The sequence below is a fragment of the Chiloscyllium plagiosum genome, chromosome 2 (assembly GCF_004010195.1).
Source record: "Chiloscyllium plagiosum isolate BGI_BamShark_2017 chromosome 2, ASM401019v2, whole genome shotgun sequence".
Lineage (NCBI taxonomy): Eukaryota > Metazoa > Chordata > Chondrichthyes > Orectolobiformes > Hemiscylliidae > Chiloscyllium > Chiloscyllium plagiosum.
The window spans coordinates 53445688-53470834 of record NC_057711.1 but is presented as its reverse complement, the minus strand read 5'-3'; the positions used below and the strand labels follow the sequence as shown (position 1 = coordinate 53470834).

General features: G+C 37.6%; 2 protein-coding genes across 3 annotated transcripts in view; both read right to left on the bottom strand.

Annotated features, from left to right (window-relative positions):
- LOC122559790 (2'-5'-oligoadenylate synthase 1-like) overlaps positions 1–6809 on the bottom strand; it is a 47058-nt gene extending 40249 nt beyond the window's left edge. Inside the window, exon 1 of the mRNA XM_043709829.1 lies at positions 3543–6809. The gene's annotated coding sequence lies outside the window, so the exon portion shown is untranslated. The remainder of the gene's footprint in view (positions 1–3542) is intronic.
- Positions 6810–10407: 3598 nt separating this feature from the next.
- Positions 10408–25147, bottom strand: part of LOC122559783 (leucyl-cystinyl aminopeptidase-like) — a 121092-nt gene continuing 106352 nt past the window's right edge. For both annotated transcript variants that reach the window (XM_043709804.1, XM_043709814.1), the window contains exons 14-18: positions 23630–23814; positions 18049–18210; positions 16158–16298; positions 13166–13247; positions 10408–12628 (exon numbers count right to left, since the gene is read on the bottom strand). In XM_043709804.1, coding sequence (XP_043565739.1) covers positions 12497–12628; positions 13166–13247; positions 16158–16298; positions 18049–18210; positions 23630–23814 — 702 coding nt within the window. In that variant the 3' untranslated portion in view covers positions 10408–12496. The remainder of the gene's footprint in view (positions 12629–13165; positions 13248–16157; positions 16299–18048; positions 18211–23629; positions 23815–25147) is intronic.

Here is a 25147-nt window from a genome sequence, read left to right as displayed (position 1 = left end):
CCATACCAGGCAACATCCTGGTAAACCTCCTCTGCACCCGTTCCAGTGCCTCCACATCCTTCCTATAGTATGGCAACCGAAACTGCACACAATACTCCAGATGTGGCCGCACCAGAGTCTTATACAACTGCAACATGACCTCAGTACTCCGGAACTCAATTCCTCTACCAATAAAAGCCAGTACGCCATATGCCTTCTTCACCACACTATTTACCTGGGTGGCAACTTTCAAAGATCTGTGTAGATGGACACCAAGATCCCTCTGCTCATCCACACTACCAAGTATCCGACCATTAGCCCAGTACCCCATCTTTTTATTACTCTTACCAAAGTGAATCACCTAAGTTAAAAATAAGATTTTTAAAATCCCTGAACTAAAAAGAAACAAGAAAATTATTTATACCATTTCTGGATTCTGTAATCTATCAACATTATAATAAATGGGAAAAACCCTGCAGAAATCTTCCTCATTTAAACCAAAGGAAAATATCAGGAAATAGGACAATTATATATTGAGCAATGTAAGAGCTATTAAATCTAATGCTCCCACAGACCATTCGTTATGACTTAATTATCAGAAATAAAGTTCTACTTGACAAAATCCCTTGAACATTATTTTTCAACAGTGACCAAATGTAATCTGTATGGTTATCAAAGGTTCTAGAAGGTTGGGAACTAACATATTGCTTGGAATATTTGGGTACTGTATACATTTTTAGACCTGCAACCATGAAAGTTATTAACTAGTTTGCACAATTGGATGTAAATGACCTATAAAATTGAGTATAAATAATTGTGAAATATTGCATTTTCTTGGAGGACAAAGGAGAGAACCCAGTTAAGAGAGGGAATGCTGGATGACTAAAGAAAATGAGGGTTTGGTTAAGAAAAAGAAGGAAGCATATGTTAGGTATAGACAGGATAGATCGAGTGATTGCTGGGCCTCTTGCTGAGCCAATTGTATCATCGATAGTCACAGGTGAGGTGCCGGAAGACTGGAGGTTGACTAATGTGGTGCCACTGTTTAAGAAGGGTGGTAAAGAAAAGCCAGGAAAGTATAGACCGGTGAGCTTAACCTCAGTAGTGGGCAAGTTGTTGGAGGGAATCCTGAGTGACAGGATCTACATGTATTTGGAAAGGCAAGGACTGATTCGGGATAGTCAACATGGCTTTGTGTGTGGGAAATCATGTCTCACAAACTTGATTGAGTTTTTTGAAGAAGTAACAAAGAAGCTTGATGAGGGCAGAGCAGTAGATGTGATCTATATGGACTTCAGTAAGGCATTCGACAAGGTTGCCTATGGGAGACTGATTAGCAAGGTTAGATCTCATGGAATACAGGGAGAACTAGCCATTTGGATACAGAACTGGCTCAAAGGTGGAAGACAGAGCGTGGTGGAGGGTTGTTTTTCAGACTGGAGGCCTGTGACCAGTGGAGTTCCATAAGGATCGGTGCTGGGCCCTCTACTTTTTGTCACTTACATAAATGATTTGTATGCGAGATTAGAGGTACAGTTAGTAAGTTTGCAGATGACACCAAAATTGGAGGTGCAATGGACAGCGAAGAGGGTTACCTCAGATTACAACAGGATCTGGACCAGATGGGCCAATGGACTGAGAAGTGACAGATGGAGTTTAATTCAGATAAATGCGAGGTGCTGCATTTTGGGAAAGCAAATCTTAGCAGGACTTATATACTTAATGGGAAGGTTAGGCCACTGTTGGAATATTGCGTGCAAGTCTGGTCTCCTTCCTATCGGAAAGATGTTGTGAAACTTGAAAGGGTTCAGAAAAGACTTACAAGAATGTTGCCGGAGTTGGAGGATCTGAGCTATAGGGAGAGGCTGAACAGGCTGGGGTTGTTTTCCCTGGAGCGTCGGAGGCTGAGGGGTGACCTTATAGAGGTTTACAAAATTATGAGGGGCATGGATAGGATAAATAGACAAAGTCTTTTCCCTGGGATCAGGGAGTCCAGAACTAGAGGGCATAGGTTTAGGGTGAGAGGGAAAGATATAAAAGAGACCTAAGGGGCAACTTTTTCACGCAGAGGGTGATGCGTGAATGGAATGAGCTGCCAGAGGATGTGGTGGAGGCTGGTACAATTGCAACATTTAAGAGGCTTTTGGATGGGTATATGAATAGGAAAGGTTTGGAGGGATATGGGCCAGGTACTGGCAGGTGGGACTAGATTGGGTTGGGATATCTGGTCGGCATGGACAGGTTGGACCGATGGGTCTGTTTCCATGCTGTACATCTCAATGACTCTATGACTCTAAGACCTTAAGACCATAAGACATAGGTGCAGAAATTAGGCCATTCACCCCTTTGAGTCTGCTCCCCCATTCAATCATGTCTGATAAGTTTGTCAACCCCATTCTCCCGCTCTCTCCCTGTAACCTTTGATCCCCTTGATGCTCAAGAACCTATCTATCTCAGTCTTAAACATATTCAATAATCTGGCCTCCACAGCCTTCTGCAACAATGAATTCCATAGATTCACCACTCTCTAGCTTGAAGAAGTTTCTCCTTATCTCCATTCTAAAAGGTCTTCCCTTTACTCTAAGGCTATGCCCTCAGGTTCTAGTCTCTCTGACTGATGGAAACAACTTCCCAACATCTACTCTCGCTAGGCCGTTCAATATTCTGTAAGTTTCAATTAGATCCCCCTCATCCTTCTAAACTCCATCGAGCATAAACCCAGAATCCTTTAAAATCAAAAACATACAATTGATGAATTGGCTATGGACTACATGTATACTTGGTAACTGAGCAAGTAAGAATTAATCAAAATAAAGTACTCCCATTTAGATAAAAATAAAATAATGTGGATGCTGGAAATATGAAGTATTAAAATATTCCAGAAAAATCTCAGCAGGTCTGCAGCATCAATGAAGAGAGAGTGTGGCAGTGTTAACATTTTGAATCTAATATAACTCTTCTTTGGAAATTGCATTTCGATAGTGTCTTTGATGACCTCAGAATCTCCCAAGGTACTATGTAACCAACTTAGTATTTCTGAAGTGTGGCCACTGTGTAGCACAACCAAATGTTACAAAACAGAAACAGCAATGTGATGATGTCCAAATTATCTGCTTTAATGATGATAATAGGAAGATACATAATAAACATGAATACTAGAGATTGCTGAGAATCTACAGGTTCACAGTCTTGAGTGCATTGCTTGAAAGGGTGGTAAAACAGATTTAAAAGTAACTTTCAAAAGAAAATGTGATAAGTGCTTGAGTGAATAAAATATGGGACTTATCGACTTATCAAAAAGGCCTCCTTCTATACCCTAACATTGTACAACAAGTAAAAATGCTTAGAATATTTCAAAATTTATAATAAAATATCTTTGAAGTACAACATAGTAACTTACTGTTTAGAGTTTCACATGACCATGAATGTTCCTCATCATCATTTTCTTTCATTCCTAATTCAAAATATTGTCTTAAATCAGATAAAATGCACTATAAAGTAGTTTAAGATGTGCATCAGAGCAGTATGTGAGATTTACTTACATTCTTTGTAAGAATACTCACTTGTCCAGTTAGTGTGAGATTCAAGTTTGGTAGCAGTTGGTATTACAGAGAGGCTCCGACAGATCTCATTTGTTTACAGCAGTAACCAAAACATGAAACCTGAATCTGAACAACAGAGCTCAGGAGGCACCTTTATACAAGCCACAAAATAAAATCAGACAAACTGTAAACAGAACAGCAACTGTGTAACTAGAAATGGAAAATATTAGTCAACTATGTACAACTGATTGAGTACAATTGAGATACAATATAACCAGCACTGGGTAACCCAGTTCTAGCTGGTCTGTGAGGCTGTAGGGTTACTAGGGAGACACAAACAAAAGTAATGTCCTGTGCTTCCCCCTCTTGGAACCGGTGAAGTGATTGCAGCTTTCCTCTGTTACATTGGCACCTCCTTTTACATTTTACATTACATTGACTGTTCCTCTTATGGCAGTACCGCTTACACTTTGCAAGGTAGCTGAAAAGATTTTTTTTAGTGAAGACCAATCATTCTCAGATTAAAATTTACTGGATTAGCTAACAGGACCAAAGGAAGGCACTTTAAAAGTAACATGATTTCTTGACAGTAGGTACTTTTTAATATTATTGTACTGGAAATAAATTACGCTAGCTCAGAATAATTGATTTTAAGATAGGAAAAGTCAATTCATTGTAATTGAAGACAATGGTTGAATTAATAAATATTTGAAAAGCTTTGGTTAGAACTCATTAAAAAAAGTAATCTTTTAGAAGAAATACATGATATAAATAATGTTGAATGTTCTCCAATACTAATGATTACCTGCTTGTGGTTGGGATAGTTGTTGCCAGCAAGGAGGCTTAACAAGAAGAGGCTGTTGTCTTAAACGTGTGCATATTGCATTATGGAAATCGGATATTAGTTAAGACATTGTTCCTGAGACCATGAGAATATATAGGATATAGATCACCATCTATGAGATCATAAGCTGTTCAGCATTTCCCCACTTAAGTCCATGCGACATCCTCAGATTGGTGGAGTTTAACATAGTCTCAAACATTAGCCCTTTCAGAATCATTAGATTATAAAACACAGGGCATTGCAATTTTGAAACAGTGCTCTTCTAAGTTTAACAAACTACATGCACCACTAATAGAATTATAATGTTTGAGTAATTAAAAATATAAATTCCATAACCATGGCAATTTTGTTGGACATCAGCAGTAAAGGCAGACAATTCACTAAATTTCAAGCTTTAGGTATTCATGTTTTCAGGAATTAACCATAATTATTAGTTCTATTATAAGAACTGACTTTAAACTCATGCAGGTTTGTATTATATATGCTCTACAAAATGTTTTATGTGAAAGATTAATCTAAACTCTTAAAATCTTCTTACTTACTTAAGAGTTAGAAATCAAACGTTGGGACATGTACACAAACTGAAGCAAAGATTGTGTTTAAATCAGCTCATAACAAAATAACTGAAAAAAGGTGTTGTACAAATTAAGTAAGGACATGTATTTAAAATTAATTCAGGAAACACGTTGAACAATTATATTATCAAGATTCATTATGCACAAAAACCATAAATAATTAAGATAAATTAAAAGAACATGCTAGGTCAATCAAAGGGTGACAAGGCCCTATTTAGAAGTGGAGAGGGAGGGCCTTGAAATTTCTTGAGATTAAAAGTCCTACTTCCAAAGAGACCACTGGCGAGCAGTGTTCTGACTGAAGAATCTATCTGAAAGAAAGAAGTGAACTCACTTTTGTAGGTCTGATCAATCTGTCAAAAGTCATAGAAGTATTCGATACGATAAATATGCTTTATCTATTATGTTGTAAAATTAGTCTAATGTAGATATAAAGACAATTGGAAGAATTTTACCAAAACTTGACTTCAAATCAATTTTGGGAGTGTCCCAGAGGATTTCTTTCTGTGAGCCCTATGAGTTGTCTGATGTAATGCTCTGCTGCTTACCATATTATGTATGCACCATTCCTCTATGCCACTGCTCTCATGCTGTCTTGTGTTCACTAGCTACAGAATTACTCACTACTGCTGGAGCTGTATTTAAATCTCAGGTGCACACCAGGTCAGCCAGGAACTGCCCTTAACAGTTGCATTGTGGGAAATATTACCTCAGATATGGCTGCTAAGAGACAGCTTTGCTAATTTGCTGACAGGGATGTTTACTTACTGGTATCCTCCAGCTGAAAACAGCCTCTGAGAATTAACTAAAGACTCCTCCCCTTAGACTTTAAGACATAATATTTTGTTAAAGTGCATTCAGTATTTTTGCTGTGTATGCTGCAGATACTTGGTGCAGGTGTGACATCGATGTAGCACAGTGCCCTTCAGCAACATGTCCACTTTCCGAGAGTTCTGAAGAGTCACTTAACTCTGCTTTCTCTTCACAGATGCTGCCAGCCCTGCTCAGTAGTTTTTTACAGCAATTTCTGGTTTTGTTTCTGATTTCACGCATCTGTAATTCTTTGCTATTGATCACTGCGAGCAATATGAGAAATTGCCTGACTTTGTGGTTGGCCTAAAAGGGAGGGCTATAAATTTGGAATTACACATCAATTTGCACGGAATTTAATGCAGGCCGCAGTGCCGTAATCTTGGCTGCCTTCAACCGTGCTTCAAGGAGACGTTGCTGCTCATTCCTCTGCCACTTCCTACTGGCGGAATATGAAACAACTAACCCTATGGCATAAGCTTTGGCAGTTTCGCAGAGAATGGATGAGCTATCAACCAAGCCTATGTTGATGTCTAAGAATGCCCGAAATTCCCGAGAGAAATACTCCACAAACTTATTATCCTTGAAGATAAAGGGATCCATTCACCAGTACCTCAAACCCATTGTAATGTCCTTAATCTTAAACATAAGGTACACTGGAGCATGATCAGAGATGGTAATATTACCAAACATACAAGATCCAGGGTTACCAAAGGGCTCAGAAGAAAATCAATCCTCATGTGACATCCGTGTGGATTGGAGAAAAACATAAAATTCCTACTTGTAGGGTGGAGATGCCTCCAGACGTCCACCAACCCTAGCTCCCCACACAGTCCCACTAACTGTTTAGTTTGTACAGAGGATATTGAAGGATCTTTGGGCAACTTGTCTACTGTGGGATCCATGAGACAGTTAAAATCTCCCCCTATGATGATGTGCCTGGACTTGAGACTTAACAGATTAGAAAAAGTGTCTGCCAAAAATTTAAGGGGATGAGCTGGAGGGCAATAAACATTTAAAACATCACATTCTTCCCCATTTATCAAGGCTTTAAGAATTACAAACCTCCCGTGTGTGTCTTTAACACACTCCAACAACTTAAATGGGAGATTCTTCCTAACCAATATAGCCACTCCCCTACTTCTGGTATTAAATGATGAAAAATAAACTCGGTCAAAGCCATCCTGCTGTAATTTCAGATACTCCTTGTCATCCAAATGTGTCTCCTGTAACAAAGCAATATCCACCTTCTCCTTTCTAAGACTCAAGAGTACCTTCTTCCTCTTAATTGATATTCCAGGTACACCATTTAATCAAATCATTCGCCATAATCTTCTGCAATAACATTTAAATTCCAGAGAGGAGGAACCTGAATCACAAACTACTGAGTCTTAGTATCACATAATCCACCAAATATAAAAACTACATAAAATAAAATCACTATATTTAACAAATCTACAAAACTATTGAGAATAAAAAAAACAAACCAACATATCAAGCGCTAACAGTGTTAAGTAGGGGAACTCATCCCCTGCCCATCCCAATCTTCCCATAAATAGACATCTAACTATCCCAACCACCTTCACTTCTCCCAGCTAGAGCTGCACCGCAAACACAAGCAGAAAAGAATAAACACCCCATAGAATACCAATATGAATAAAAAAATATTTTTTTTAAAAGAAAGGGGAATACCCCATCCATCCTTTGGTATATCCTAACTTAGAAATTGAAAATGTACTTCTCAACCGCCGCCAGACATAGTTTTAATCAAATTATTATCAATAGAGGAAAAGAAAAGAAAGATAAAGCTCCAACCGGACTTCCTCCGTTTCTTTTACAGAATAATAAACACATATCCAAACAACACTATTTATACATACTAAAATTGTTCAAATTAGGTTAGTTTGTCCACAAAGTTTCTTGCCTTCTCCAACGTGTCAAATAGATGCATGGATCCATCTAAGGTGAACTAAAGCCCCACCAGATACCTCAGGGAGTACTGAATCCCAAGCTCCCTCTGTCTTCTCTTGACACCTCGTAAGATTTTCTTTTCTGGATCACTGCCGCTGAGAAGTCCTGAAAGAACATGATCTTACAGCCCTTGTAAATTAGGCCCTTCAGATCCTTCCCCTGGACTCTGGAAGCCTCCATGATTCTCTCCTTATCCTGGTAATGATGGAACTGTACTAGGAGAGGACGAGGACGTTGACCCAGACATGATCTCCGCGCTGCGACCTGGGGAGCCATCTCTATCTTCAATCCTCTCATGCCAGCCTCCAAGTCAAGGAATTTTGGCAGCCAGTCCTCAACAACTTCCGCAGGCCACTCATCTTCCTTACCCTCAGGCAGACCGACGATCCGAATGTTTTTTCTCCTACCCCTGTTCTCAAGATCATCCACTTGGTTGCTCAAATTACGGATCTGCATCTCCAGAGCTTGGATCTTATCCTTGGATGAACTGGCATCAGCTTCCACCATTGTGACCCTGTGTTCCACCTCATCCATCCTCTTCTCCAGGTCTCCCAGCCGCTGCTCATGCTTCTGCACCATGAGAGATTGGAGCCAGCTTCTCTTCACTCTGTTTCTCCAGCATCTCATGAGATTTCGAGAACTCATTCACCAGGGCCTGGAAAGTAATCGGCTCTGAGGCTACTGCAGGCTGAACTGCAGACCCAGCCTCGGATGCTCCTCCTTCCTTTTTCGGAATCTCTGGATGGCTGGAAACACAGGTAAGTTAATTTTTAGAAGTTTCTTGGGACTCCACGATCTTTCTGGAGTCCCAAGATATCATAATGGCCTGTGTTGAGCAGGGTAAAAATTCGTCCTGCTTGTGCTGCGATGCGAAGCTCTGCAATGCGATCTTCTCAGATTGCCACCATCTTGGATCCCCCGACTTGAACATTTTTTTAACTCTTGTCTGATTCCTGTCTATTAACTAATCCTCCATATTTACTAAAATATTGCCCATCTCCATGTATAAATCCTTATCTCTTTAAATAAATCCAAAAACCTCACATACACTGTAAAATGTGAGAAGATAAAAATTTTCCATAGGGAGTGGCTTTCTGAAAAAGAACCATTTTGGCCAGTCCCTGTTCTCTCTTCCCCTCCCTTTTCTTAATATCTATTCTAAAGTTGCTAATCTCCAATCTGTGAGAACAAAGAACATTTTAGGAAATTGCTGTTAATGCATCCATCATCTCTTATGCTCTGTCTTTTAGAACCCTAGGACGTAGACCACCAATTCCCAGAGATTTGTTGGAATTTAGTCCCTTGGATTTCTCCAGTACCTTTTCTGTTTTGGTGTCAATTACCTAAGTTTTCTCAATTCAATTAGCATTCCATATCCTCCATCACATCCCAACGAACCTAATTTCTGATTTGTAACTTGTACCTTCTACAGTGAAGATGAAAACAAAATATTCACTTAATGCCTTTGTCATTTCCTCATTCTCCATTTATTATTTCTGTTGTTTTAAAGGGATTTACTTAGCTTCTCTCTTCCCCTTTACCTAGTTTAAGCAGTTAATAAGAGCTTTTACATGCTCCTGAATAGTTTAATTTACTTCTTCCTTTTTCATGAACTTTTCTATTGTCTGTTTCCTGCCATACCTCTTAGCCTATATACCCATTCAACCCAGTTGTTTAAGATTCTTGTTTGGAATTGCAGTTTGTCATTTTCAGACATAATGTGGAATTCTATTTTATGCTAAGTATTTTCCAGTATTATGGCTTTACTAATTTTGGGGAGGTGATCGCCTCGTGGTATTATCACTGAATTGTTAATCCAGAGATCCAGATAATGTTCTGGGGATCCGGCTATGGCAGATGGTGGAATATGAATTCATTAAACATCGGGAATTAAGAGTCTAACAATGACTCAATTGTTGGGGTAAAACCCATCTGGTTAACTAATGTCTTTTGGGGGGAAAGTACTGACATCCTTATCTGCTCTGGCTTACATGTAAATCCAAATCCACAGCAATGTGATTGACCCTTAACTCTCCTTTGGCATTTAGGGATGGGGAATAAATGCTGGTTCAGCAGTGATGCCCACATCCCATGATGAATAAAACAAAAATGCACCCATCCACGTTGCGCAATTCTAGATCCAAAATACCTTTATTGCTAATTGGTTCTGTAATATATTACACCAGGAAATTGTCAAAGAAGTATTCTGCATCACGTCTAGTATGTCCATTATCTTACCCAGATGGAAGGATTCCAAAGAATATAATATACCCAATTGTTGCTTTCTGTCAAAGCAAGATGTGATGCTGTATTACACTTGCAACATAATTTCTTTTTGCTTATTTATTAGCAAATCCTGCAAGATGTCAATATTATTTGTGCTGTCAAACGCAGTCAATGTTCTCCAGAAATACAGATAATAGGTCATGGAAAATGTCAAAACATGCTTGGATGATCTACTTTGGAAACATCACAATGACATGGTATAAGCTGTCAATACTCAAAATCTCTGTTTACAATATGGATTTCAGACTATAAATTTCAATTTGGAATTGATCAGCTCAAAATACATTAAGTGATAGCCTTTCAGCAATGCTTTCACATCAAGTTAATCAAGTAAAAGACACACTTGCATGAATTTATAAAACTATACAAAGACGAATTTCCAGAGCTGTCTATTCAGAAATGCCATCATCAAACAATTTATTTATACTTCACAAACTGCACCAATGTTTTGCAGTACATTTGTTTGTGAATAACCAAAGCTACCAATCCAAAATTTTGATAAAATTTACTAATCAGACTCAGAGAAACAAATGAGAAGGAATAGTAATTTAAACATTTTGTCATTGTTCATAAAAGATCTATCTTAATTACAAGCAAAAATATTGTGCAATCATACAAGTTTGAAAGAATTAAAAAAAACTTAAATACATATAACGCCACATTTTAAACAGTTAAAAGATATATTTGAAAGTTTGTCAAGCAACTGCAAACTGAAATTAAATGATTAATGAAGTTTTATTAAAATTTCAAAAATAATGTGTAGTTTTCCAAATTGTAGCAGTTCTATTTTCACTCTAAACCATTAAACTCTTACAAACCACATATGTATAGTTAAAGCCTTAGACCTGAGAGATGAGCAGTGTCAATATCTAGCATTATTTTGGGTACCTTTCCTTTTGTTTTTCAATTTGTGAATATGGCTTCCATTTAAGGTTACATACATAGGACAAACTATTTATTACATATTTCTAATTTTCCCACAAAAAGTGGCTTCAATGGCTAGAAAGTACATTTCAGAAGTTTGCTAATGGCAATTATGAAGAAACAAAATGTGTTCACCTGATGGTAAGGGAAAAGACGAGAATAAAGGTCAAAACGCAAATTACTTGGTCATAGGTGTACTTTTGTGGATTGACTTCTTTGCATCAGTAACATTGCACCAGTACTCTCAGTTTACTCAGCTTATTTACAGAGAACATGATTCTTTTGCATAAGCAGACCATCCAGATTTGTCAGTAAATATCACACTTAACATTTCTTAATCCACGTTATTGTCAGTACCTGAGGTTAATAATTCATTTAACACTAGAATTAGTTACATTCTTTGCACATCCTTTAGATTTTTCATAGCACAAAGTCCATGCCTAACTTCCGTCATTTGTAAATACATTTTGCATTTATTGACAGGATAACTGTTTGTAATTCACTCAATTGTGATACATTCTGATTTAAAGCGCAGAAGTAGCCTTTTTTTAAAATTCTGTTAAACTTTGATTGGTTGTCTCATACAATTTGCAAACATAAAATGCATTAATCTGTTAAATAAATATAGATGACTGTGAGTGGGACACGGTACAAACTTATTCGAGTGAATCTGGCCACATGATTGCAAAGCTCGACAGGGTCACCATAGTATCCTCGAATAAAAGGTGGTATTGTAAACTCAGAGCTTCACAGTTCTTTCCGTAATACATAGCCAAGTCATTTTTTAACAAAAAATGTATAATTCAGTTGATTCAGCTTGCAGGTGATGGTCAACTAATAAAAATACACAGTAGCTGGAGCTACTAGGTCATAACAACTGGATAAAATCAATTTCTTGTTTTGTTGGATCCAGCATTTTGGGGATCACATTCTTTTCGGTCAAAACAGTGGCTTCAATAATGATGTAGGAATTCAGGTTATATGGGTTCATTTTGCTTGTATTTCTAATACAATATAAGGAAATACATCATATACTACATATGACTAGCTTTGTGCTAAAGGCCATGAATTTGCCTTACAAAGGATTGAGTATCCACTTTTCAGTAGTTGCTATTATTATGGTGAGGGCCAGCAGCAATATGCCACATCCAACATTAAAACATTATGCCTACTGCAAAGCACATGGCAAAACAGAAAGTTACATTGCTGGATGAGCTGAACATTCTGTCTTTATATGCTACCTAACACACATTCTTGATCTCCCCACTCACATGCTAAATGGTTAAAACCAAGAACTCAAAATAACTATTTTTGCTTATTTTTCTTTTGTAAATTCATTCACCCATCACCAGATTCCTAGAGTTTGGTCTGCAGCTCCTCACAATCTCAATTAAATTTCAATGATTGAACAAACAGTAAGTTACCCTGAGCTAACTACAATCCTCCAATAGTGCAAACTGATGTTACTGTGAGTGACTACTGACTTCATCCTGCTTTATACTACTGCAATTTAGCATCACTTAGCACATAGGTGTATTTACTGAAGAGAAAAGACAGAATAAATTCTATAGCCACTCTTCTAGGCTTTTCAAATTTTTGTCCATCCACTGAATGTTCAGACGAATTATTTCGAGTGCTTCTTGGACAGCCCTCAACTGTGAACCCTCGTCCTTCAGTGAATCAAAAAATGTTTGAACCTGTGATTAAAAGAAGTCAGTTTAGATTAGATTTTTTAGATTAGATTACATTGTGGAAACAGGCCCTTCAGTCCAACAAGTCCACACCGACCCACCGAAGCGAAAACCACTCCATACCCCTACATTTACCCCTTACCTAACAACCCGGGTCTCTGGCGCTGTGAGGCAGCAGTGCTAACCACTGTGCCACCGTTAGTTTAGCAAATGACATGGAAACTGAAAAACATATTTTCTGACTAGATTATAAATATAGGACAATTTTCTTTCAATGACATTTGGGAATATGCCCACTTCTTTATCTTAGATTTAGTACGAATAAGGCCCATAAACTGCTACGTATGTTTATCGATTGGGAATCTCAGAGCAAGTCACAAACTGTCTACGTAGCATTCCAAATGGCAAACAGTCGGGAATAGGCCATACCACAACTCCTCAATAAGCATTTTTAATTCATCATAGCGTAATCAATTTATCTTAAACAACATTTCTAAGAAATAAAATGCTTTGCAACTGCTACATAATTAACATGACACTAACCTCAAACAGGCGAGTCTTTGTTGAAAAATGGGATGTAGTTTCAGCAATGATGGTTTCAATAGTAAATGATCCAAGCTGAAATCTGATAGTGTTTATAAAGTTAAACATTTATTTACAGTAAGTCAAGTAGCATTATATATTAGAACACATTTAGCATATTTTGTTAGTTTTAAAAACACCTTGCCTTAGTAACATGCTTAAAAAAAAACACATTGTGAAGTATCCACATGAAGACCACACAAAGGAAAAAAAAATGCCAATACAAAGCAGAAGCTATTAGAGAAAAGATTGTTCTTTTCACAACAAAGGGTGTTTTAAAAAGGGTGAAGGAGAGACAAAAAATATTTCAGAGGGGAATTGTAGAGCTCTACTGCCAATTACAGGGAAAAGGGAAAGGAGAAATTGGTTAGAAGAAGTGGGTTCAGAAGCAAAGGGGCAGAAAGTGCTTACAATGACAGATGACCAGACCTACACTCTGAGTTGGTGGGTTTGGGAGCAGCTGTTAATGGTTGATGGCAGTTGGGGGGAGCAGATGGCAGTCAGCAAACCTGTAAGAATGGATTTCCTCACATTTCACAGATTTTAATGCTTGAGGAGTGACAGGATTGCAGGAAAACTCAATACATCAGACAAATGAAAACTCATTTCTGGTTCCAGCAATCCTCATCATCCTATAGCTGTCAGGTTTCTGTCTCATGAAACCTGGCTGGCCAGAGTTAGATTTGATTTAGCATTTAAACACTTAAACAATCCACACCTATTCCATATATGTTTTGGAGCTAAAAGCCTGCTACAGGAGTAAGGCTCTGAAAATGTTTAAACACACGGATCAGAATTTTATATTTCAAATGTTAAAGACCAGGAAGTATTATATGCTAAAATGATACCAGAAGTAGAGTTTTGTGTAAGCTACAGTTTACAGACTGTGGAAGATGCTCTGGGAAAGCAAAGCAATCACACAGAGTTGAGTCTTGAGATGACAAAAGAAGTGAAGACAGCTTTAGCTGCTGATGTATAAGTAGATAATGGTGCAGAGTTGAAAATAAGCAGCCCTGGGTGATACTGAATATGTAGTGTGAGAAACAAGTCTGGGCAAGTCAGACATACATGATGCCAACCAGAAACAGTAGCTCCAAAGGGAAACAGGAATATGGGTATGTCTACATACTTGTGGATAATCCCAGGATTAACTGGAGACATTTATAGCTCATTCAGGATTGATTATCAGACAAGCAGTTCAATAAAAAGGCACTGGATGGGTAAAAAGAGTGTGAAGCAGAAGTGTCATCAGTATCCCAATACATTTGGACTTCATGGCTTTGATTTTATTTAAACCAGCCTGGACCAGGTGTTTAAATGGAATGGTTTGCTCACATAGTCCTTTTCCACCCAATCCAACTGACTGTAATATTAAAATCAGGTGATTCTCAACATCACTCCGGCTTTCTACGTGTCAGGTCTTTTCTCCTGCCTCAATGTCACTCTCCTACATTGCTTCCATTTCCCTATATGTCATTTGTTTCTGGAAACCTAGCAATTTTTATCTTGAACCCGATAAATGACTGAACTTCCACAGCCTTCTGGAAGAAAGAATATCCTTTTTACTTTCTTCATTAGTTTCTTGGTCATTCTTAGCATGTTTAAATTGTGACCAATCCTCAGGCAACTACTTTTTCTGGCACCCTTGAAAGCCACTTCATTTGATGTTATGCAATGCATTAACTTCTTTTATTAACGTAGTTAATTTAACTTTTCATTTGGATGATTGTGCCTTAAAGGAATGCATGCTTTATAAATAATGTATAATAGATTATGTAGTATTGCTTTAAATATTAGCCATTCCTACTGTCAATCTTTAAGCATACTTTTTCAAATAATCATAGCCAACATATCCCTCATACCTTTATACCTCTCTTCTTCAGATTCACTAACTTAATTTCAGAATGGATTATGTCAGATTCAAACTTAATGTACAATTATATTATATTAGTGTTCATTAATTCTAAAAGGTTACAGCAAGGTTATTATGATCCATTTCTCATTACACAAAGCTAAATTCAAAACAGTCCAATTCCTACTTGGTTCATTAATACCCTCCCTCAGAAACTAATCTGGTACACGATCCAGGAATTCATGCTGTACAGGTTGAGTGTTCATTTGGTTAACTCGGTCTATGTAAGTATTCGTCACTAATTTTTACAGTATCACCACATTGCACGTATCTCAAATTTCCAAATTTATACCATGCCCAACATTATCATTAGTTAGTGGCCTACAAACAAACCCCACCCATATTTTCTGTCCCTTGCTGTTTCTTAGCTCCACCCAAGCTGATTCTACATCTTCAATCTAAGATCCTTTCGCAGTAATATATTGATCTTCCCTTTGTTTGAGCAAAGTCTATGCAAGTAACTTGTAATTATACAACATCTTACTGGAAGGCACTTCATGTAAGATATTTTAACATCTTGTGTTCTGATATTTACCACCAGTTAGCTTAATTGTGGTCATAGGTTACCTTAAAGAGAAATGGTCTAAGGATAAAATAATTTCATATCTAGATTGAGAAACCAGTTAGAAATAACTAGCATAGAACTGAATAGGTGCTATCTTACTTAACAAAGCTCAGAACTGTTTGAGGAGATAACAGGTATTATCTGTGAATAGAAGCAATGGCTGTTGTGGAAGAGTAGAGGGATTTGAGGAGACAGCTGCACAGAATCTTACAAGTGGAAACTAAGGTTGATAAGACCAACAAAAAAGTATTTTTGTAAAAGTACAATACATAGAAAGCCAAGAGCTAATTATAAGCTTAAGTAAAACTGACAAATTTTTACATATATCATGAAGCTTATAAAGTAGCATGAAAATGCTCATAAAAGGATCAGTTGGTACGATAATTATGAATATAATTCAATTTTAGTAAGGTTTCATTGTAAGAAGCTCCTAATATGCATACCAAATAAGATGGAAAAAAGTCATCAGGACCTACTTCTTAACTATATTATCCCAATTTTCCTTCACAAAATCCCAAGCAAAGAGATATCCGACCAAGGTTTTGCTAGCAGTAGCAAGAATGGAAGGTAGTTCCTGTGCCCTTATTGTTTCATGTTGCAGGCTTTCTTGCATTAACCTGGGAAGTGAAGCATTAATATCGTACTTAGTATCTGCAAACCAATACCTAATACTCAGAAAGAGATCAGAAGAATGATCTGGAGTTATAGAGTTTTTTTTTTAAATCAAAGAAAGATTCAGAAATTCGAATAAAACTAGTAATCTGGATATAATTTAGGTGATTATGGACATTATTACTTAATTTCAACCATGCAGGAGGAGATTTCTCTGTGAAAATTGTAGAGAAATCCTAAACACTTCCTCTTACTTCAACAGTTACAATGTATTTTTATAATACCACAGGAAACATCTTTCCAAAAATATTTCCATTCCAAAGGTAAAACAATTTGAGGATCTTATCACAAAATATTTTGTTTTAGAAATCTGAGGACATGATTCATTAATTGTGATTTTATTTTAAAAGAAGCAGCCAAGGGTTAGATTTTACAGCCCCCCGTCAAGTGGTTTCAGGAGGGTGGACAAACAAAATATAATAGGTGAGTAACTCACTGACTTCTCATCAACTCTTGAGCTGATCCCCATGATACAGAGAGATGGGTAAGGCTTGCACAATCTTACGGATAAAATATGTTAGGAAGTGAAAAACAGCCCGGCAATGAGAAGAGTACTTCTTCATTAATTTGGTGAATAAGTGAGATTGGTGAAAAAGATGTGAAAAGGGCTCACATCCTTTATATCCTCTCTGTATCTCTCACATTTCCCTTATACCACTGCTCAAAACTGATCAAATCCCATTCTGTGTCTTCCTGTCTGGTTTGCAAATCTGGAATTCCCACCTCCTGTCCCTAGCGTGCCTGAACATTCCTCTTCAAAAAGCCTGGATCTTCCTGTCTCCAGTGTTCACAACATTTCCTGTGAATGTCCATGTAATCTCATTAGGTAGTGTCTTTTCTGGCTGCTGATCAGATTTGCTGGCCATTTTTGAGGGTGCCATTGTGAGAGATGTCTGCAGTTAAGGTTAATTTGGTTAGGTTTGTTCTTGCCTGGACAGCCTACCACTTAGCCTTCTTTTAATACCATTCTACAGAGCTGACTGGTATTAAGTGGTGAAGGCTTAGTTATTATTAAGTCTCTGGCAAAAGAGGTTCATACTTGAATAACAAGTAGTAATTTATTCCATGATGGTAAGATAAGAAGTAACATCAGCTTAAGACTAATTAACTATATTAACATTAGGTAAAGATACATTGGTATCTCCAGGGAAATACAGGGAAATACTAAGCCAACTCATAACTAACTGCAGACAGACTGAAGAGGACTAATCAGCTCCCTCCTAGAGACTGTTAGTTACATAATCAATAGACTGAGTCATACAATCTTTCCTCAGTTCACTCCAATCCCCATGTATTGTTCTGCCCTTTCAATTCACTTTTATGATATTTTACGTTAACAGTAAATGGCAGTTATGATTCACAACATAGTAGTTATGCTAAATATTACTTATGTTTATACTATTAGTTTCTGTGGACATAATTCTGTACAATATTGCTTAAAACAGAAAATGCTAGAAATGCTGCAGCTCAGTCATATTTTTTGAGTCTGCAGACAAACTGACAAAACAAGTAAAAATCACATTTCAAACATTATGAACAACCGCATGTCGAAAGGAACAAAAAGATTTAATTTGTAATATAATTAGAAAAGGAACGTTGCAGAAAGGGAAAGGGAGAGAAAATCACATGTAAATGCTGTTTCCGTGGCGATGTATTTACGATTGGTTAGTAGATTTTGAATAGGTATGTACAGACCCAATTAGCTGTTGAGGATTGCTGCTTTGTGCCAGGGCTTGTAGCATCTTCCTTTTCTCTGCCTCCACCTGCGAAGTATTGTACATCTGACGTATGAACGTCCAGCCCTTGTCAGCACGTGCTCCAACAGTATAGATTGTCCTTGTGAGATCAGATGGTAAGCTGCAATAAGGAAGTTAAAATGATCTATCTACATATGGGCATTCACTTTAGGAAAGGAATATGGATATAGGAATGGATTAAGAATAAACATGGAATAAAACTGGAATTGAACAACAGATTTAGAGGCATGGTTTGAAGGTAGTAAAATCTGGAAGTAAATCTGGTAGTGATTATTTATTTTGCACCATCTGTACATAACATATGCTGAGTACTATCTCAGTGAATGCAATTACAATAAAAGTATCAACCAAAACAGATGAAGCAGATAGTGTTTAAACACAACATATTTGAATGCAAATTACTGGAGAAACTCAGCTGGTTTGCAGCATCTGTGGAGAAACAGTTAACATTTTGAATCTGATCTGAATTCTTATGAAATAAGTTTTGAAGATTAATTATATTTGACTCAACATTAACTTTGTTCTCTCTCCATAGATGCTGCCAGACATGCTGAGTTTCTGCAACACTTTGTTTCTATTTCAGATTCCCATCATTTGCATAATTTTGCTCTTAAATAGTTGAATGCACCCTGAATGTGAATTTAAACAATCCATGTACAATGTATTTTTTTTCTTCCATCTTCAGTTACAGGGGTTTGCCCTGAATGGATATTCAGTGCCTGAAATATATGCAGCTCAAATTGAACATTGTTTACATGGTTTCCAAAGGCTCCAGGCTATTTACTATAACAGGACTCTCCAAACTGATATTGTAGTGAAATTGCATAAGTTATGAAGATGTGGGTGTAGTTTAAGAGAGTTAAAAACAGCAGAACTACCAGACACAGCACCAAGTGTTCTCAATAAGGCAACAATGTACGTAACAATTGGTCGAACAACTTGATTAGCTCATTGCCTGGAGACAAAAACAAATTCGAATTCAGCCAATCAGTTTAAATTTATACCCCAAAAAAAAACAACTTCCAATCAAGTTTGAATTAAGTATATTGACAATCTTAAAAGCCAATGACACAATCCAATGCTAAAAGGTATAAGACCAGGGAAAATTGAACAGTTGAGGTGAGAACTGCCAAAGTAGCAGACTGCTTGAAAAAATTCTCTCTTAAAAGTACCTTTGCTTAAAAGTACCTTAAAATCTCTAACGCAGAAATTCCTAACAAGGAGAAAAGAAGACACAGGAAGAACCAAAGACAAGAATTTAAAGCAGCTTGGTTTTGAAATAAGAGGTGTCGTTTTGTAAATCTTAATTGGGAGTTTTATCAGACTAGTATTATAAAAGGGAAGGTAAAAGACAGGTTAGAGAAAGAAATTGTAAATAGTGGTTAGTTAATTATTCTCTATTATACTTTAAGAAATAAAGTTGTTAATTTTTACTTTACATAGTTCTTGGTCACTTGAAATTTTACAGATTGCTGCATGGGATAAATCTTTTCTGTATTGCTAGTTTTAAATTAACCAGCAGAGTTTACCCCGTGTCGTAACACATTGCATAGGATTTTCCAAAAATTGAAAGAGTCTTCAAAACATCAAATACTCTGGCAAACCCGAGGTGCATGGGTTTCTCTAGTTGCTCAGTTACTGAACTTTTAAAAATTAGTTGGAGTGGATGAAAGATTATCCCACAGCAGATAATGAAGAGGTTGGACACTCCATTGGGACAGATGGAAAGCAAGGCAATAATTCAAGTCAAGGATATGCCACAAATGTTGGCTATTTCTTCATGGTACAAAATGCTTTTATTTCAGACGGAGATAAAGATGAGAGAAGTCACTAGAAACACAACACCTAGTAGTAAATGGGCACCAGAGCTCTGCAATCTCTCAATATTTAAATTACGGACTTTTATCTTTTAATGTTGGAAATTAAGAAAACAAAGTGAGGGCACAAAAAAAACTCAGCTGGTAATTGTAGTGATTGTTATGAGGTCAGTCAGGTGGATCTCATAGAATATGAGTTCCCGGATTGGTACTGTTAACCTAGCCCAATCAAGGAGCCCTGGCTGACAGATATAAAAAGGGTGTCAGAGGTTCTGCTCACTCTAGGAGCCAGTTCTGTGCTAGCTGGGTCAGTGCCATAAATTATGCACATGTAAATGAAGGGTGACTTGGATATGGGATACTTGCCTTCGTGGATTTTTTTCAGTAACAGCCCCGAAAATCCAAAGTTATTCTATCAGTACATTAAGAGCAACAGGATGATTAAGGAAACGATTCAGACTGTCAGTAACTTGTATGTGGATGAAGAAGGTGTTCCAGCATTCTTAATGAGAAGGAGGACAGCTGAACCCCATGGGAATAGGTACACCTACAGTGATGTTAGGATGGAATTGGAGAATATTACATATTTCAGAAAGTCTGGCTCAGGCATAATAGACTGAATGCCCTCATTTGTGCTGGAACTATTCTAATTTTTCTCTTATAATATTCCCATTGCTTACCTCAGAGTCCACATATTTAATCTTAATCCTTAAATGAAAGGAGCAATGCAACTACAACTATAATTGCCATGCTATCTGAGGCAATGCACGAGCCCAATACTCAGGCCAGCTCTAGTAATAATCATAAAACAGTCATAAGGATTTAATGAGCTTTTTAAGTCTGTCTGGAAACTCGACTGATCGGGCAGAATGCTGCTACCACCTTCAAACCTCACAATACATGGTTATAACTGAAGGGAAGCCATTCAGACACAGGACACAGTAAAACAGGATTTTCATCCAAAACTTCATAATGAAATGTTTGAAGTGAATGTTCTGTATTCAAAATGCACTTGTGACAACACCAAATTTCTTGTGAGAAAACCTATTGTCAGCCAGGTTTAAATATCAGTCAACAAGCTGCCAAATTTTAAAAATTATTAGTGAATTGAAGCATCGTTTTAATTGAATGCAAGTGGAAAAATGGGGAGAGTCAGGTGATCACTTATGGGACAGAACAGATTAACATTTTGAGTCTCACATAGCTCTTATTCATTGTTCTGAAAAAGAGTCAAACATTAACTCTACTTCTCTCTCCACAGATGCTTCCAAGCCTGGTGAGTTTTTCAGCACTTAAGTGTGGCTGATGATGGGATGACTTTCTGTTCCTGAAACTTTGAACAGACATATAAATAGAGAGAGAGGGAGACTGAAAGACAGACAGAAAGAGATAAAGAGAGAGAGAGAGGGAAAAGTCGGCGGGGGGGAAGGAGAGAGAGAGAGACATAGAGACAAATGGAGGAAGAAGAAAAGAGAAGGGACTCATAAGGAAATAAAGAATTGCAGCTGGTGTGATCAGCAAAAGAATGTGACATTTCTATGAACTACAAAGCAGATTACAGAATGAAAGATTCTTTGGTCAAAGAGATGCATCTCATAGCAATCAAAGGAATTCCAATTTATCTTGACATAGCCAATGGGAGAAAGAATTATTAAAGTGAGTTTTACTGGTGGTAATAGGTTTGGGACTTCTCTGGTAACTAGATGACCAGGCACCAGATGACATGATTCGCTGAAACAGGGAGAAGAGAACCTGAAAATAATACTGGTTTGGTTCCCGTAAAAACTGTAATCCTGTGGAGCGTAGACATTGGTGTGGAGTTTTCAATTGTGCTAAAAGGTTAAAAGGAGATTTATTTTCTTAAGTTTCCATTAGGCTACTATTGATTAACCTTAATTTAAAATAAGCCTTGTTAATTCCAAAGCAGCCATCTCGCGGAAGACAATCCTATTTAAATAGGTTCCTAATTACATAATATATAACAACAATTTTAATAACAAAAAGATTTGTATAGTTGTGTGACATTTTTTGTATTCTTCAGAAGCATGTTATGGAGACCATCTTCTAGCTCCCTGATCACTGATCAGGATGATGGGTAAAAATGGAAAATGGTTCCAAAGCAGTAAACTTGGTGCAGTGGTCTAATCAGTGAAATTACATTTTCAGGCACAAAAAAAAATCCAATGAAAGCTTGACAATTTAAAGGCCTTTATCTACAAGTCATAAGGTTTTAACAACTCAAAACAGTTAAATTATGAACTTCAAATACAGCCCCCATTATGTATAATAAATGTGTTGCAGTGCATTGTAACAGGTACACACTTTGTGAGGGCATAAAACTCAGAGTTCAGTTCTGCATGTAATGAGGATGTTTAAGAATCCTGCACTGACAACAGATGAATCTAAAAATTTTTTTGTATTAAATTCCCAGCATCACATTTGTCTCTGGGATGACCAGTTAAAAGACCGGATGTGCGCTCTCAACTGAAAGCAGAGTTAGGATACCTTATCATGAGTCTTATTATGCTCAGTTCAATCCCACTTAATTGGCCTCTTCCCAAAATTTAAAATCAGTAAGATAACAAAAAAGTTTTGCAGCAGTGGTGAGAGCTCTAGAGACCACTGGAGCATTAGTATTTAATGAAAAGTTTAAACTGGCCTGTTTAATGTGGTTTAAGCAGCTCCTTTGTAACTGAACCCCAAACTAATGGCAAGTGACTTAATAGAGGCAACTGACCAAAGAATGGTGTGACAGTGGAAGCACAGGGCTCTGCACTTAATAAACTCATCACTATAGAGCATCAGGAATTATTAGAAGCTGCAAATTCCCTCTGCACCTTTCTATACTCTATTACAATGGCTACTTTTCAGAAATTCCTTTCTATTGGTGACAAAGCATTTTGTGATGTCCTGAAATTGTGCAAAATACTAGACCAATGTGAGCTTTTGTCCATTATCTCTTTCATTTTGGATTGTATTTTGAAGTAGAGTTGACTGACATGCACTCTAGTTATGTGACTCCTTGGAGGCTTTTTTTTCCAGTATGGATAAACAATACTTGTGAGGCACATTGAATAGAGTTACACAGGACAGAAACAGATCCTTCAGTCCATGTCGACCAGATATCCTAAATTAATCTAGTCCCATTTGCCAGCATTTGGCCCATATCCCTCTGAACCCCTCCTATGCATATACCAATCCAAATGCCTGTTAAATGTTGTAATTGTACTAGTCTCCACCACTTTTTCTGGCAGCTTGTTCCATATACGCAGCACCTTTGACTTGAAAAATTAGTTGCTTAAGTTTCTTTTAAATCTTTCTCCCCTCACCTTAAACCGGTCCCCTCTAGTTTTGCTCTCTCCTACCCTGAGAAAAAGACCTTGGCTATTTCCTTATCCATGCCCCTCATGATTTTATTAAACCTCTATAAGGTCAACGCTCAGACTCTGATGCTCCAGGGAAAACAGCCCCAGCCTATTCAACCTCTCCTTAATGCTCAAACCCTCCAACCCTGGCAACATCCTTGTAAATCTTTTCTGAACCCTCTCATGTTTCACCACATCGTTCCTAAAGCATAGGTACATTGCAAGCGCCAAACAAATATTCTTTAAAAATCATTTGAGATTATAATTGAATCTCTAGGCATTTTGACACTCAAATAGCTAAAAACAGCAAGAAAATAATGTTAACTCCACTACTTACACACTCAGGTTTTTGGTATTCTCCCACATGTTAAACAGTTCACTTGCATTCTGGGCACAGTTGCCATAGTTGTAGTCACATGCAACAGTGAGAAGGATGGCACGAAGTTGCCTTTCAGACAATGATCCATCATTACTCCAGGTCTGATGATCAATCAGGTCACCAAAAATATCAAAAATATATTTCTGCAAAATATTTACATATAGTTTGGCGATGGTGTTCCTGTATATGGTCAAATTCCACAACAATTCCAATGTCTTGAATAAATCAAGACCTTCAGTACTTTCTGCTCTTCCTTCTTTCAACTTACTGATAAAGGCAGTAGGAGTATACTCAAGAAGGAAATCAGGAGGGCAAAAAGGGGACATGAGATAGCTTTGGCAAATAGAGTTATGGAGAATCCAAAGTCTTTTTACAAATACATTAAGGACAAAAGGGTAACTAGGGAGAGAATGGGAGCCCTCAAAGGTCCTTTGTGTGGAGCCGCAGGAGGTGGGGGAGATACTAAATTACTATTTTGCATCAGTATTTACTGTGGAAAAGGACATGGAAGATATAGAATATAGGGAAATAGATGGTGACAACTTGAAAAATGTCCATATTACAAAGGAGGAAGTGCTGGGTGTATTGAAACATACAAAGGTGGATAAATCCCCTGGACCAGATCAAGTGTACCCTAGAACTCTGTGAGAAGCTAGGGAAGTGATTGCTGGGCCGCTTACTGAGATATTTGTATCATTGATAGCCACAGGTGAGGTGCCGGAAGACTGGAGGTTGGCTAACGTGGTGCCACTGTTTAAGAAGGGTGGTAAGGACAAGCCAGGGAACTATAGACCAATGAGCCTAATGTTAGTGGTGGGCAAGTTGTTGGAGGGAATCCTGAGTGACAGGATGTACATGTATTTGGAAAGGCAAGGACTGATTAGGGATAGCCAACATGCCTTTATGCATGGGAAATCATGTCTCACAAATTTGATTGAATTTTTTGAAGAAGTAACAAAGAGGATTGATGAGAGCAGAGCGGTGGATGTGATCTATATGGACTTCACTAAGGCTTTCGACAAGGTTCCCCATGGGAGACTGATTAGCAAGGTTATATCTCATGGAATATAGGGAGAACTCACCATTTGGATACAGAACTGGCTCAAACGTGGAAGACAGAGGATGATGATGGAGGGTTGTTTTTCAGACTGGAGGCTTATAACCAGTAGAGTACCACAAGGATCAGTGCTGGGTCCACTACTTTTCATCATTTATATAAATGATTTGGATGTGAGCATAAGAGGTGCAGTTAGTAAGTTTGCAGATGACACCAAAATTGGAGGTGTAGTGGACAGCAAAGAAGGTTACCTCAAATGGGCCAATGGGCTGAGAAATGGCAGATGGAATTTAATTCAGATAAATGCGAGGTGCTGCATTTTGGGAAAGCAAATCTTAGCAGGACTTATATACTTAATGGTAAGGTCCTAGGGAGTGTTGCTGAACAAAGAGACCTTGGAGTGCAGGTTTATAGCTCCT